General features: G+C 44.1%; 1 protein-coding gene across 3 annotated transcripts in view; it reads left to right on the plus strand.

Moving 5' to 3' along the window:
* Positions 1 to 12,076, plus strand: part of LOC311107735 (glycine receptor subunit alpha-4-like) — a gene marked incomplete at both ends in the record, with an annotated part of 89,438 nt that extends 77,362 nt beyond the window's left edge. For all 3 annotated transcript variants that reach the window (XM_084150253.1, XM_084150252.1, XM_084150254.1), the window contains 4 exons: positions 3,864 to 4,001; positions 4,295 to 4,509; positions 6,962 to 7,111; positions 11,780 to 12,076. In XM_084150253.1, the coding sequence (XP_084006379.1) occupies positions 3,864 to 4,001; positions 4,295 to 4,509; positions 6,962 to 7,111; positions 11,780 to 12,076 (800 nt within the window). The remainder of the gene's footprint in view (positions 1 to 3,863; positions 4,002 to 4,294; positions 4,510 to 6,961; positions 7,112 to 11,779) is intronic.
* Between the last annotated feature and the right edge of the window lie 670 nt (positions 12,077 to 12,746).

The following is a 12,746-nucleotide window of genomic DNA, read 5'->3' on the forward strand; positions in this document are numbered from 1 at the left end:
ATAAGAGCGTCTGCTAAATGACTAAAATGTAAATGTAAAATGTCCTTTAGGTGGTGGACCATTCTTGATACACACATGAAACTTTTGAGCATGGAAAAACCCAGCAGCGTCGCAGTTCTTGACACAAACCGGTGTGCCTGGCACCTACTACCATCTTGCCCATTCACCCTCTGAATGGCACACAGACAATCCATGTCATAATTGTCTCAAGGCTTAAAAATCCTTCTTTAACCTGTCTCCTCCCCTTCATCTACACTGATTTTGAAGTTAACAAGTGACACCAATAAGGGATCATAGCTTTCGCCTGGATTCACCTGGTCAGTCTATGTCATGGAAAGAGCAGGTGTTCTTAATGTTTTGGATACTCAGAGTATACACATTTCAATGCCAAATGTGATAAAGATTAATACATATATTTTTGGGAATCAACATGCAGATGCATGTACAGATGTAGGATCTTAATTTGACCTATATTGTCACAGCTAAATAATCGTGCAGCAACAGGATTTGAAAGTTGAGGTCAAAATGTTGCTTGATCGGTAGATAGGCTATTAGTTGGCCAAAAGTAGGCTACATGAAAAGTGCTATACTGTTAATATAACCATGTTGGTTTTCTGTGAATTTATGCAAATCATGAAGCTCAACTGCATTTACTGCGGTGCAGGAAAATTCACTGCAAAAAAAAGGTGATCAAATTAAGATCCTACATCTGTTAGGTTCACTATTCTCAGCATTGCCCTACAGAGTAACCCTATACCCCCCCCCCGCCCCTCTTTTTTAGTCGATGAGTACCTGCCCCCCTAAATGTTTCCACTCATTGTCTGCAGTTAAACCCTCCTAAAGTGTGGAGAGCAAGTGAGGAGAGAAATCTGCGGAGAACGCGCCAGCAGGTTTACTACCTGACAGGGCCATTACAGGAGTCCTAATCCTTTCTGATTAAATGAAGCCCTCCTCTCCATGGCTCTAAAGGGGCAGGCCAGCTCTGTTTTGACAAGTGTTACTACACTGCCCAAGGGTGTGGTCACCTTGGCTGCCCAGGGAGGACATGGTGAGGACACAGTTGCAGGTTTAACTGCCACGCGATGTGCCAACTGCCAAAGCTGCCACATTGAGGGTGAGAGCCAGGAGAGAAAAGAGAGGGGGGAGAGGGAAAGAGGGAGGGGTCTGAGGATTCCAGGCCAGTGCTGTTTGTTAGCCGTAATCTTGATGCCTTGAGCTCTAGTAGATATAAATAGACCTTCACATGTTAATGTTTGCCTTATTCTGACAGATCATGTAGCTATATCCTACTTCAAGCAATCTTTAAAACCATCATGTGTTCTCGTGACCCAATTTGGTATCATTAAGCCAGTAAGTATATGGATAAAGTGTACAGTGCATTCGGAAAGTATTCAGACCACTTATTTTTCCACATTTTGTTACGTTACAGCCTTATTCTAAAATTGATAAAATACAAAAAAAATTCTCATCAGTGATATATATTTTTATACATTTGCAAAAAAATCAAAATCACTGTGTTTTGTCATTATGGGGTATTTTGTGTAGATTGATGAGGGGGAAAAAATTATTTAATCAATTTTAGAATAAGGCTGTAAAGTAACAGTGGTGGTGGCGTTGTTTTCAAGCTGCTGGTAAGGATTGGGGGGATAATATCTTCAATAACTGATGTCTTTGTTACTCGGGCCCCAGATGGACGTCAGTAGTATTATTCAGATGTGTCAAGTATACCACGGCAGCCTCAGTTTACTGTCCTTTGTCTGAGGCGAGGCATTCCCAATCAACTCCTGTAAGCTGTGCTCCCATGGGCGCGCAAAGCAATTACGGTTTCGTCTTGAGTGGTTACGTATGTCCGCTTGGTCGAGTGTGATGTATGTTTGCTTACACAGTAACCTTGCCAAACTGACCGGCTTTGCGGGTCTTCAGCGGCGCAAACACGTGTAAGCGAATGCAAGGGCAACCCTGCATCCATTAAGCCATCAGCTCTCGCTGTCGGGGAGGCATGCACCTCACGTTCACCCTTCGCATTCAACCTTCAAGCAACCGGTCTGCCACTTTGGAAGCTGTGGCGTATGACCTTTTATCATGACAAACAGGCGGGGAGGGAGATGTGAACGGAATGGCAGCTGGACTGAGGGACGTCACACTGTATACCCCACACCTCTCTCTCCCTCTACCACCCTCTCTCCATTTACACCTCGGTCTATCTCGGGCCAACCCTCCATCTCTCCCTTTCTCAACTCTCTCCCTCTCTCCATATGTCTATATCGTTTAGGCTTGGGCGGTATACCGTATACCAGGGTATTTGGAAATGGCCACGGGATGGTTTTTCAATACTGTCAATACCATTTGAAACTTTCTTTGAAGTTTTCCAATACATTTTTATATTTGTAGCTACTTTTTAAGTAAATACCTGCAATCAACTTGTGCAGTATGTTAGGAGATAAAGCCGGTTCTTCAGTTAACCCTTCACATTATTTTACATTATGAAGCTTATAGTTCCCCAGAACATTTGAGCCAGTCACGTGTAAATAGCACAAAGGGTGAAAGCCGGAGCAGGTGAGTCCAGCTGTGTATTGACGGGTCGTGTTTCATATTAAAAGTCAAGTGTTTTTTTGCTTCAATAGAGTGATCAGGGACGTGCAACTATAGTTTTCCTTCACAGAAAATAGCTTCATTTTCATGAACAGAAGTGGAACACTATTTGGCTGGCAGCCTCACAAGTAAACAAGTTTTTTGCAAAAACAATGCATGGCCATCATATTTCTAATGTTTATCATAGAAAGAATGTAGCCTACATTCTTAATGTTTTGCTTAAAGTTCATCTTGGTAGGTTGGCTATACCAAGAAAAGTACAGGAGAAAAAAGCTACACATCAGTCAGAGTGCTGTCTGCAGATAGAATGCCAGTTCGTGAATTCTCATCTGAGTGGAGAGGTGCAACTGAAGCACAAAATGTGTGTGATGCCCAGCAGAAATTACAAAAATAAGCATTTTAGATCTGCGTTTACAAAATGCAGCATGAGATTTCTTACCCGTATTATCTTTATTTCCTGCGGGAAAAATTAAGAATTCTGCGTTAATGCGACCCCTAAGTTTAACTTCCCTTACGAAAAAAGATTGCAGTATAACCGAGGTACAATGCAGTATAACTGCAGTTAAATTGCAGTCTAACTGCAGTATGCTGCAAATACTGCTTTTTAAAAAACGTTTTTCTTACTGCAGTAATTTTGCAGTACACTGCAGTTATTCTGCAATTACCACATCCAAAATACCACAGTCGACTGCAGTTACTGCACTTTTACTGCAGCTTAAAAACAGTTTTTTTTTTTTACGGTTTGCTATTTATCTAAGTAAGTTACTGAATTAATAAGGTGACTTAGCTTTCTGCCATGTTTGAGAAGTCAAAACCCTTTGGATGAGTTACCTGTACAGCTGCCACTGCTATCCATTGTACTCCTCCGTTCTCGGCCTGTCTGCTCCTCCTGGTCTGCTCTTCTCCGAGCAGAGCAGGCAGGCCCATTGCTCTAGCTACTCCAGACATTCGGTAGCTCCTACATATATTTATAACTTTATGAGCTGGATTGTCTGTCTTTGCAATTTGTTTATTATCGTTTGTGCTTGTTAGCATATTTAGCTAGCAGCCTCAATGAAAATTCGCTATTACTTGTGCTACTTTTGTTAGCATTCTGGTAACAGATGCCCCCTTGTGTACTAAGCAGGTAATACCGTAAATCCCGGAATGAGAGAAGGACGATATGAACATCTGGAAACCGCCCAACCCTAATATCTTTCCCTTTGCACCTCTGTCTCCATTTCTCATAATCTCTCCCACCCCTCCTCCCCTCACTCTCTCGCTCTCTGTAGTTGGGTATACCATGAATGATCTGATCTTCGAGTGGTTGGCCGAGAACCCGGTGCAGGTGGCTGATGATCTGACGCTCCCACAGTTCGTGCTGAAAGATGAGCAGGATCTGGGCTACTGCACCAAGCACTACAACACAGGTGGGACCTTGGTGGAACTTCACTTCAATTGTTCTTCTGATAGAAACAGAAATTACAGTATAGAGGTTTGGGGATTGAATCCAAGTTTAAGAAAAGAGTTCAGAGCATAAAGACGGTGCTTTTTGCTCACTTAGTTTACATGAGAAAAAATATATAATTAAGTCCCGAATGGAGTAGCAACAACTTCCTTCTCAATATAGACCAGTGGCAACTTTTCTAACCTACACAATTCTTCTGAATATGCCAAAAAGACTGACACAAATACTTACCATTGCTATTGTCTCTGGTGGCAGGTAAATTCACCTGCATCGAGGTTAAGTTCCACCTGGAGAGACAGATGGGCTATTACCTGATCCAGATGTACATCCCCAGCCTGCTCATTGTCATCCTGTCCTGGGTCTCCTTCTGGATCAACATGGATGCTGCCCCGGCTAGAGTGGGCCTGGGCATCACAACCGTGCTCACTATGACCACCCAGAGCTCCGGATCCCGGGCCTCTCTACCCAAGGTGAGCAGAGATAAGGGTCTACCAACATCAGGGATAGTGTTAAAAAGTAAGACAAGTAAGCGGGATGATGGATGGCGAGTATAGTAAGTGCTAGCAATGCTAAGGCGCGTAAACACTATTCACCAGATGCGTCACTGTCAACGCAGAGCTTGTAGGAACCGCTAACATTGGTGGGTATGTATCAGAATCTTTCAAATTGTTTCAGTCCAATCAGATGACTCCTCTCCCAATGCTGATTGGCTCTTTCAGATGTCACTTTAGTAGGCTGGCTCAAAGTAGACCGTGCCAATTTTCGAAGTATGAAGCTAAGCTCGATCTGATGTTACACCTGGTTATCGTCACCTGCCAGATCAACGGAACGCAATGTAATGGTCCAGTTCATAACCAATACTTCCAGCATCTGCAATGCTTGCCATGACACACATGTGGATGTACAGTGAGGGGAAAAAGTATTTGATCCCCTGCTGATTTTGTACGTTTGCCCACTGACAAAGACATGATCAGTCTATAATTTTAATGGTAGGTTTATTTGAACAGTGAGAGACAGAATAACAACAAAAAAATCCAGAAAAACGCATGTCCAAAATGTTATAAATTGATTTGCATTTTAATGAGGGAAATAAGTATTTGACCCCTCTGCAAAACATGACTTAGTATTTGGTGGCAAAACCCTTGTTGGCAATCACAGAGGTCAGACGTTTCTTGTAGTTGGTCACCAGGTTTGCACACATCTCAGGAGCGATTTTGTTCCACTCCTCTTTGCAGATCTTCTCCAAGTCATTAAGGTTTCGAGGCTGACGTTTGGCAACTCGAACCTTCAGCTCCCTCCACAGATTTTCCATGGGATTAAGGTCTGGAGACTGGCTAGGCCCCTCCAGGACCTTAATGTGCTTCTTCTTGAGCCACTCCTTTGTTGCCTTGGCCGTGTGTTTTGGGTCATTGTCATGCTGGAATACCCATCCACGACCCATTTTCAATGCCCTGGCTGAGGGAAGGAGGTTCTAAACCCAAGATTTGACAGTACATGGCCCCGTCCATCGTCCCTTTGATGCGGTGAAGTTGTCCTGTCCCCTTAGCAGAAAAATACCCCCAAAGCATAATGTTTCCACCTCCATGTTTGACAGTGGGGATGGTGTTCTTGGGGTCATAGGCAGCATTCCTCCTCCTCCAAACACGGCGAGTTGAGTTGATGCCAAAGAGCTCGATTTTGGTCTCATCTGACCACAACACTTTCACCCAGTTCTCCTCTGAATCATTCAGATGTTCACTGGCAAACTTCAGACGGCCCTGTATATGTGCTTTCTTGAGCAGGGGGACCTTGCGGGCGCTGCAGGATTTCAGTCCTTCACGGCGTAGTGTGTTACCAATTGTTTTCTTGGTGACTATGGTCCCAGCTGCCTTGAGATCATTGACAAGATCCTCCCGTGTAGCTCTGGTCTGATTCCTCACCGTTCTCATGATCATTGCAACTCCACGAGGTGAGATCTTGCATGGAGCCCCAGGCCGAGGGAGATTGACAGTTATTTTGTGTTTCTTCCATTTGCGAATAATCGCACCAACTGTTGTCACCTTCTCACCAAGCTGCTTGGCGATGGTCTTGTAGCCCATTCCAGCCTTGTGTAGGTCTACAATCTTGTCCCTGACATCCTTGGAGAGCTCTTTGGTCTTGGCCATGGTGGAGAGTTTGGAATCTGATTGATTGATTGCTTCTGTGGACAGGTGTCTTTTATACAGGTAACAAGCTGAGATTAGGAGCACTCCCTTTAAGAGTGTGCTCCTAATCTCAGCTCGTTACCTGTATAAAAGACACCTGGGAGCCAGAAATCTTTCTGATTGAGAGGGGGTCAAATACTTATTTCCCTCATTAAAATGCAAATCAATTTATAACATTTTTACATGCGTTTTTTTGGATTTTTTTGTTGTTATTCTGTCTCTCACTGTTCAAATAAACCTACCATTAAAATTATAGACTGATCATTTCTTTGTCAGTGGGCAAACGTACAAAATCAGCAGGGGATCAAATACTTTTTTCCTCACTGTACCTTAACTGGATAAGTAGCTGCTGCCTCTTGCTAGGCCTCTAGATTCGTTAGACTGGATAAGCAAATATCACAATAGCTAGGCCATGTCTAGACATGTAGCTGGCAAACTATTACTATGGAATTTCAAATTTGAGTTTGACCTGTTTTGACCTTGGTGTGTTCCTGAATAGAGCGGAGTTGACTTTCCCTGGGTTTTACTGTGATCTCTCATGGATGATGTGTCTGCCTGTATCTTATTGACTCCCATTGGAATTCTGAGCCAATCTGAGTATATGGCTCCATAGTCTGCCTGGTTGAGGGATGGGCTGAAAGTTCTTGCGCCACACCCCCGTCATTATGTACACCAACATCTCCATTGATTGGCTATTGATGACCCGGTGACCTTGTGTGCCCCTTGCCTGCGTCTCCAGGTGTCCTACGTGAAGGCCATTGACATCTGGATGGCTGTGTGCTTGCTGTTCGTGTTCGCCGCGCTGCTCGAGTACGCAGCAGTCAACTTTGTCTCACGGCAACACAAGGAGTTCATCAGACTGAGGAAGAAGCAGCGGCGGCAGAGAATAGTAAGTGTAAACCACCACGCACCAACCTGTCATCTCCTATCACACTGACTTACGCCCCATGTTATTGTGCGCCACTGTTTATTCAGAAACTGACAACGGCAACACGCTACAGCTGGCCGTCACATTACACAAGAAAGATCAGCTTGTTTCAGACTCAGCTCATTCCCATGGTGAGCACTGACCTGCACAGAGGTCTGTGTGCTCCCGGCTCCCGCCAGCACCCCATTCCCCTGCTGTGTTAACAGGCTGTTCTCCAGCCTCACATCACTGGAACTCTGGGAAAGTAATACAGGGGGTTTTAAAGGCTGAACAAGAGCTTAGGAGTTAAATTGCTGATCTGAAGTATTACTTTCCAGCCAAACAACCAATCCACCATGTACCCACTTGTAGAGGGTGGAGAGCGGTAGTGCTACTGAGAGCATATGATCAAATAGGAGACCCTTTAGCGAAACGGAATTCAATCTCAAGAGCAGAGACAACAGAGTCCGAAGGAATCACATTCAACTGTGCTCCAAAATGGCTGGGCTGCTTTCCCAGACTTGTAGTAAAGCTTCCACTGTCCAGGGCAGACAAATCCCACAGATTTAGTAGACCGTCTACTGGACCCAAATCAATAACAGGAGAGAAAATGATTGTCCATGAGAGCAAGAAGTAACTCCTCCCATAGACGCGGGAAGATTTTTTTGTCCACGCTACAGACGGCTATATCGGTCCGCTAACACAGGACTAGTAAAGGGCCAGTGCACTATTTTTGTGTGGAAATATTAATATTGTTTTTTAATTCTGATTTTTCAGGGGGTGCTGCAGCACCATCGGCACCCCTACTTCCCGCGGCTATGATTCCTCCTCTCCACATCAGTTGGGCAATTACTCCCATCGAGAAATGTATCGAGAATTATCCATAGGGTGGTATTGACGCAAGGCCTTGGGCTGATGGAGCACACCTAGCTACCGCCACTGACTGACCAGGGTTAATCAATAGCTACTGTACCTCCATGCTTGGCTTTGAAAAACCAGAGAGAGCAGTCAGACCCTAAGCCCCATGTACCCATGGACCTCTACTGTATACACTACAGCTTACGTCATACAGGAAATAAAATGTGTGTTATATTGTAGGGTTTTTGCTGAGCCAAAAATTGTTGGGTGTTTGTAGAACAATTGTAGGGTGTTTGCAGAGCCAACAATTGTAGGTTGTTTGCAGAGCCAACAATTGTAGGGTGTTTGCAGAGCCTACTCTAGTTCCTTAAGGATATTTTTCTCAGCCTCCTGAGCCACAGTAATTCCCTTGGTAACAGCTATGGAAGATGTATCGTCCGTTCAACGTTTTCCTTTTTTTTTCCTGACCTAAAGGCTAAATAGCATAGCTTGTTTTCCGTTTAGTTCTGCACCACGTTTGATACATTTTATGTCCACATCTTTTATCACTCATTTTGGCTCAAAGCTAGTGCTTTAGCTGAATTTGGAATGAAGCAGAGAAAATGTCCTGCACTCAGCAAAAAGCAGATGAGCATTTCTGAGGAATTACGTTTTGGAGGAACGAAGCGAATAATTATCTCGAATCTTGTAATATCATAAAAGCTGAGCAAATAAGTACACAATCCAATGTGCAACTGGTTTCTGACTGGTATTAAAAGAGAGAATAGCATGGTTTATGACTGGTATTAAGAGAGAATAGGATGGTTTCAAATGGCATTATTCCAATCTGTGTACTTGCTCCTTTCCCTACGGAGGCCCTGGCCTTGGCCAATCAACCGGGGAGTGTAGAGTCACTGAGGAAAGTGAACGACCTGCCTGGCAACAACACTACCAGCACCAGCTACCACGGGAACTTGAATCAGCACTGCAGCGCCTGTGCCAGGGTAAAACCGACCCCTGTGTCACCTCTGACCCCAAACCGAATGTCTTCCGCCACTTCTGATCCCCAGACAGAATGTGTTCTGCCCCACCATGTGTCGAGTATTTGATCCCTTGCTGATTTTGTACGTTTGCCCACTGACAAATAAATGATCAGTCTATAATTTTAATGGTAGGTTTATTTGAACAGTGCGAGACAGAATAACAACAAAAAAACGCATGTCAAAAATGTTATAAATTGATTTGCATTTTAATGAGGGAAATAAATATTTGACCCCCTCTCAATCAGAAAGATTTCTGGCTCCCAGGTGTCTTTTATACAGGTAACGAGCTGAGATTAGGAGCACACTCTTAAAGGGAGTGCTCCTAATCTCAGCTTGTTACCTGTATAAAAGACACCTGTCCACAGAAGCAATCAATCAATCAGATTCCAAACTCTCCACCATGGCCAAGACCAAAGAGCTCTCCAAGGATGTCAGGGACAAGATTGTAGACCTACACAAGGCTGGAATGGGCTACAAGACCATCGCCATGCAGCTTGGTGAGAAGGTGACAACAGTTGGTGCGATTATTCGCAAATGGAAGAAACACAAAATAACTGTCAATCTCCCTCGGCCTGGGGCTCCATGCAAGATCTCACCTCGTGGAGTTGCAATGATCATGAGAACGGTGAGGAATCAGCCCAGAACTACACAGGAGGATCTTGTCAATGATCTCAAGGCAGCTGGGACCATAGTCACCAAGAAAACAATTGGTAACACACTATGCCGTGAAGGACTGAAATCCTGCAGCGCCCGCAAGGTCCCCCTGCTCAAGAAAGCACATATACAGGCCCGTCTGAAGTTTGCCAATTAACATCTGAATGATTCAGAGGAGAACTGGGTGAAAGTGTTGTGGTCAGATGAGACCAAAATTGAGCTCTTTGGCATCAACTCAACTCGCCATATTTGCAGGAGGAGGAATGCTGCCTATGACCCCAAGAACACCATCCCCACCGTCAAACATGGAGGTGGAAACATTATGCTTTGGGGGAGTTTTTCTGCTAAGGGGACAGGACAACTTCACCGCATCAAAGGGACGATGGACGGGGCACCGTCAAATCTTGGGTGAGAACCTCCTTCCCTCAACCAGGGCATTGAAAATGGGTCGTGGATGGGTATTCCAGCATGACAATGACCCAAAACACACGACCAAGGCAACAAAGGAGTGGATCAAGAAGAAGCACATTAAGGTCCTGGAGTGGCCTCTGTGATTGCCAACAAGGGTTTTGCCACCAAGTACTAAGTAATGTTTTGCAGAGGGGTCAAATACTTATTTCCCTTATTAAAATGCAAATCAATTTATAACATTTTGGACATGCGTTTTTCTGGATTTTTTTGTTGTTATTCTGTCTCTCACTGTTCAAATAAACCAACCATTAAAATTATAGACTGATCATGTCTTTGTCTGTGGGCAAACGTACAAAATCAGCAGGGGATCAAATACTTTTTTCCCTCACTGTACTTGCTGCTTTGCTTTGGCTCTGCCTCCCAAGTCAAAGTCGATAATGTAAAACATTGGTGTGAATTGCCCTGGCCAATTTCTGGTCCTTGTCCGCCCCTGCCCTGCAGAGTCAGGACACTGCAGAGTCAGGACACTGCATGGTGTTGATCACAGTGGTGAGAACGGCACTCCTCTCCAACAAATCACAAAGTGTGTACCGAAGCTACCTGACTGGGGCCATGAGCACAGGCCAACAAGGATTAGTACCTATTATCTTTAGTGAAACGCATCATTAGACCTCAGCACATGACATACTGTAGTTTAGGTGGAGGTAGAAGAGATAATTAAGTGCAAGAAGAACTCCTCATCCTTCTGTTGTAAGGTGTAATTTGTCACAGTGCAACAGATAAACGGTTAGTTTCTACCAAGTTCACTTACAGCCAAGGAACAAGGCAGGCAAGTCGGAGAGGGAAGCCAATGCTCATTATTGAAGAAAGGAACTTGGCGGAGCTGAAGTTGGGCTATAAATGGGGACATATTGCCAACTGCCCTTCACTAAGGGCATTTCAAGGGTCAGGGAGAGAGACACTTGGGGGGGGGGGGGGGGGGTCAATCAATTCACTCACTGCTTTCACGCTGACTACTAATCACCCAATTTAGATCCTACATCTCCACTTTCCCCCTGCCAAATGGCATCTCTCAAGGTGTCAAAGGACTGTCAGTGTTAAGCTACATGTCTATTAATATTCTCCACAAAGAGAGGGAACAGGGCATCTCACTCTGCGTGGAAAGGGTGCCATCCATCACATGGTAATGCCCATTGTGAGTTTTTTGTCAGACACTGACTTTTCACTCAGGCACCTTGAGAGGTCCATTATTTCAGAAGTTTAGGGAAAAAAAGTGTCCTTAGCCTACAAAGATAAATGGAGGTAAATTTTTTTACACTGATAATTAAAATTTCACTTTTGCTCTAATGATGCTGTTCCTCTCCCGCTATCCTCCCTCTCTGTAGAGAGACTCCAGAAAGGCAGATGATTGAACAAAATTGATCTTAGGCCGCTGGCTTGATTAAACACCATCTCTCATAAATCATTCATCACACGAGGCAAAAGTACAATACTGTAGACTGGAAATACGTCTCCCTTTAAATTATATTTTCAGGCATGCTTGTTTTAATTATTTTTGTCGAGTATGTTGTGCCCTCACCCTGTAGCCCTTTTGCTACGTTACACCCCAAATGCCTGTGTCTGAGAATTATCCACTGGGAAGAAATATGAGCTAATGCCAGTTGACAGTGAGAAGCCAATCTGTGTTTTACTTTTGCTTCCCCAGGAAGAGGAACTGGCGAGAGACAGCCGTGGGTTTTACTTCCGTGGCTATGGACTGGGTCACTGCCTACAGACCAAGGACGGAACAACTGTGGAGGGGGCTACGGTCTTCACCCCGCCGCCACCGCCGGTGTCCACTGTTTACGATGGCGAAGCGGTCCGCAAGTGCTTCGTGGACCGGGCCAAGCGCATCGACACGATATCCAGGGCCGTCTTCCCTCTGAGCTTCCTCTTCTTCAACATTTTCTACTGGATCACCTACAAAGTGCTGCGACACGAAGACATCCACGCAAACTTGTAGTACGCCCTCTGCTCTAATCCCCACAACTTCTTCATTGTTTCATGCTACTTTTCAGTTTTTCTTCTTTCAACCAAAACTGCCTGCCAGATATACATTAAAAAATAAGTGTTTCAGAGGCGTATGCTTCGTAACCGTTGATGCTAAAAACTCTGCTCAGGTAGGTCTTCAGGATCTCAGAGAGAGATCATGTGAGCAGAGAACAAAGTGAAGATATGGATTCAAACTGTTGTTAGATTGCTGTTTTGTTATTGCGTTCTCTTTTATCTTACTCATCTTGTTTTGACTGGATTTCAACAGATGCTACAGACGCTAGAGACATAACAATGCTAGTCTTTGAACTTCTTCCTGAACTCTGAAGTCGTGGTCTTTGCCTTTAGCCATATTCCAAAGTGAATATTGATTGTGGCTGGATGGATAATGCTGACTTGAATTTTAGCACTCAATGCATCTTTTGAATGAATGTTTTTAAAAAATAACAATTTTAAAAAATAAGGCTTTTTTACAACTTTAGATTGCTAAACAAATGTGGGAGGGATTGGGGTCTTTGATATTCTGGATATTTAATGGGGTGGTGATATGTTGTTTTAACTACATATGACAAGAGATTATATATATATATATATATATATATGTATCACACACACAAATGTATAAACTGTAGATAAACAGA

Source organism: Coregonus lavaretus (genome assembly GCF_964263955.1).
Source record: "Coregonus lavaretus genome assembly, chromosome: 32".
Lineage (NCBI taxonomy): Eukaryota > Metazoa > Chordata > Actinopteri > Salmoniformes > Salmonidae > Coregonus > Coregonus lavaretus.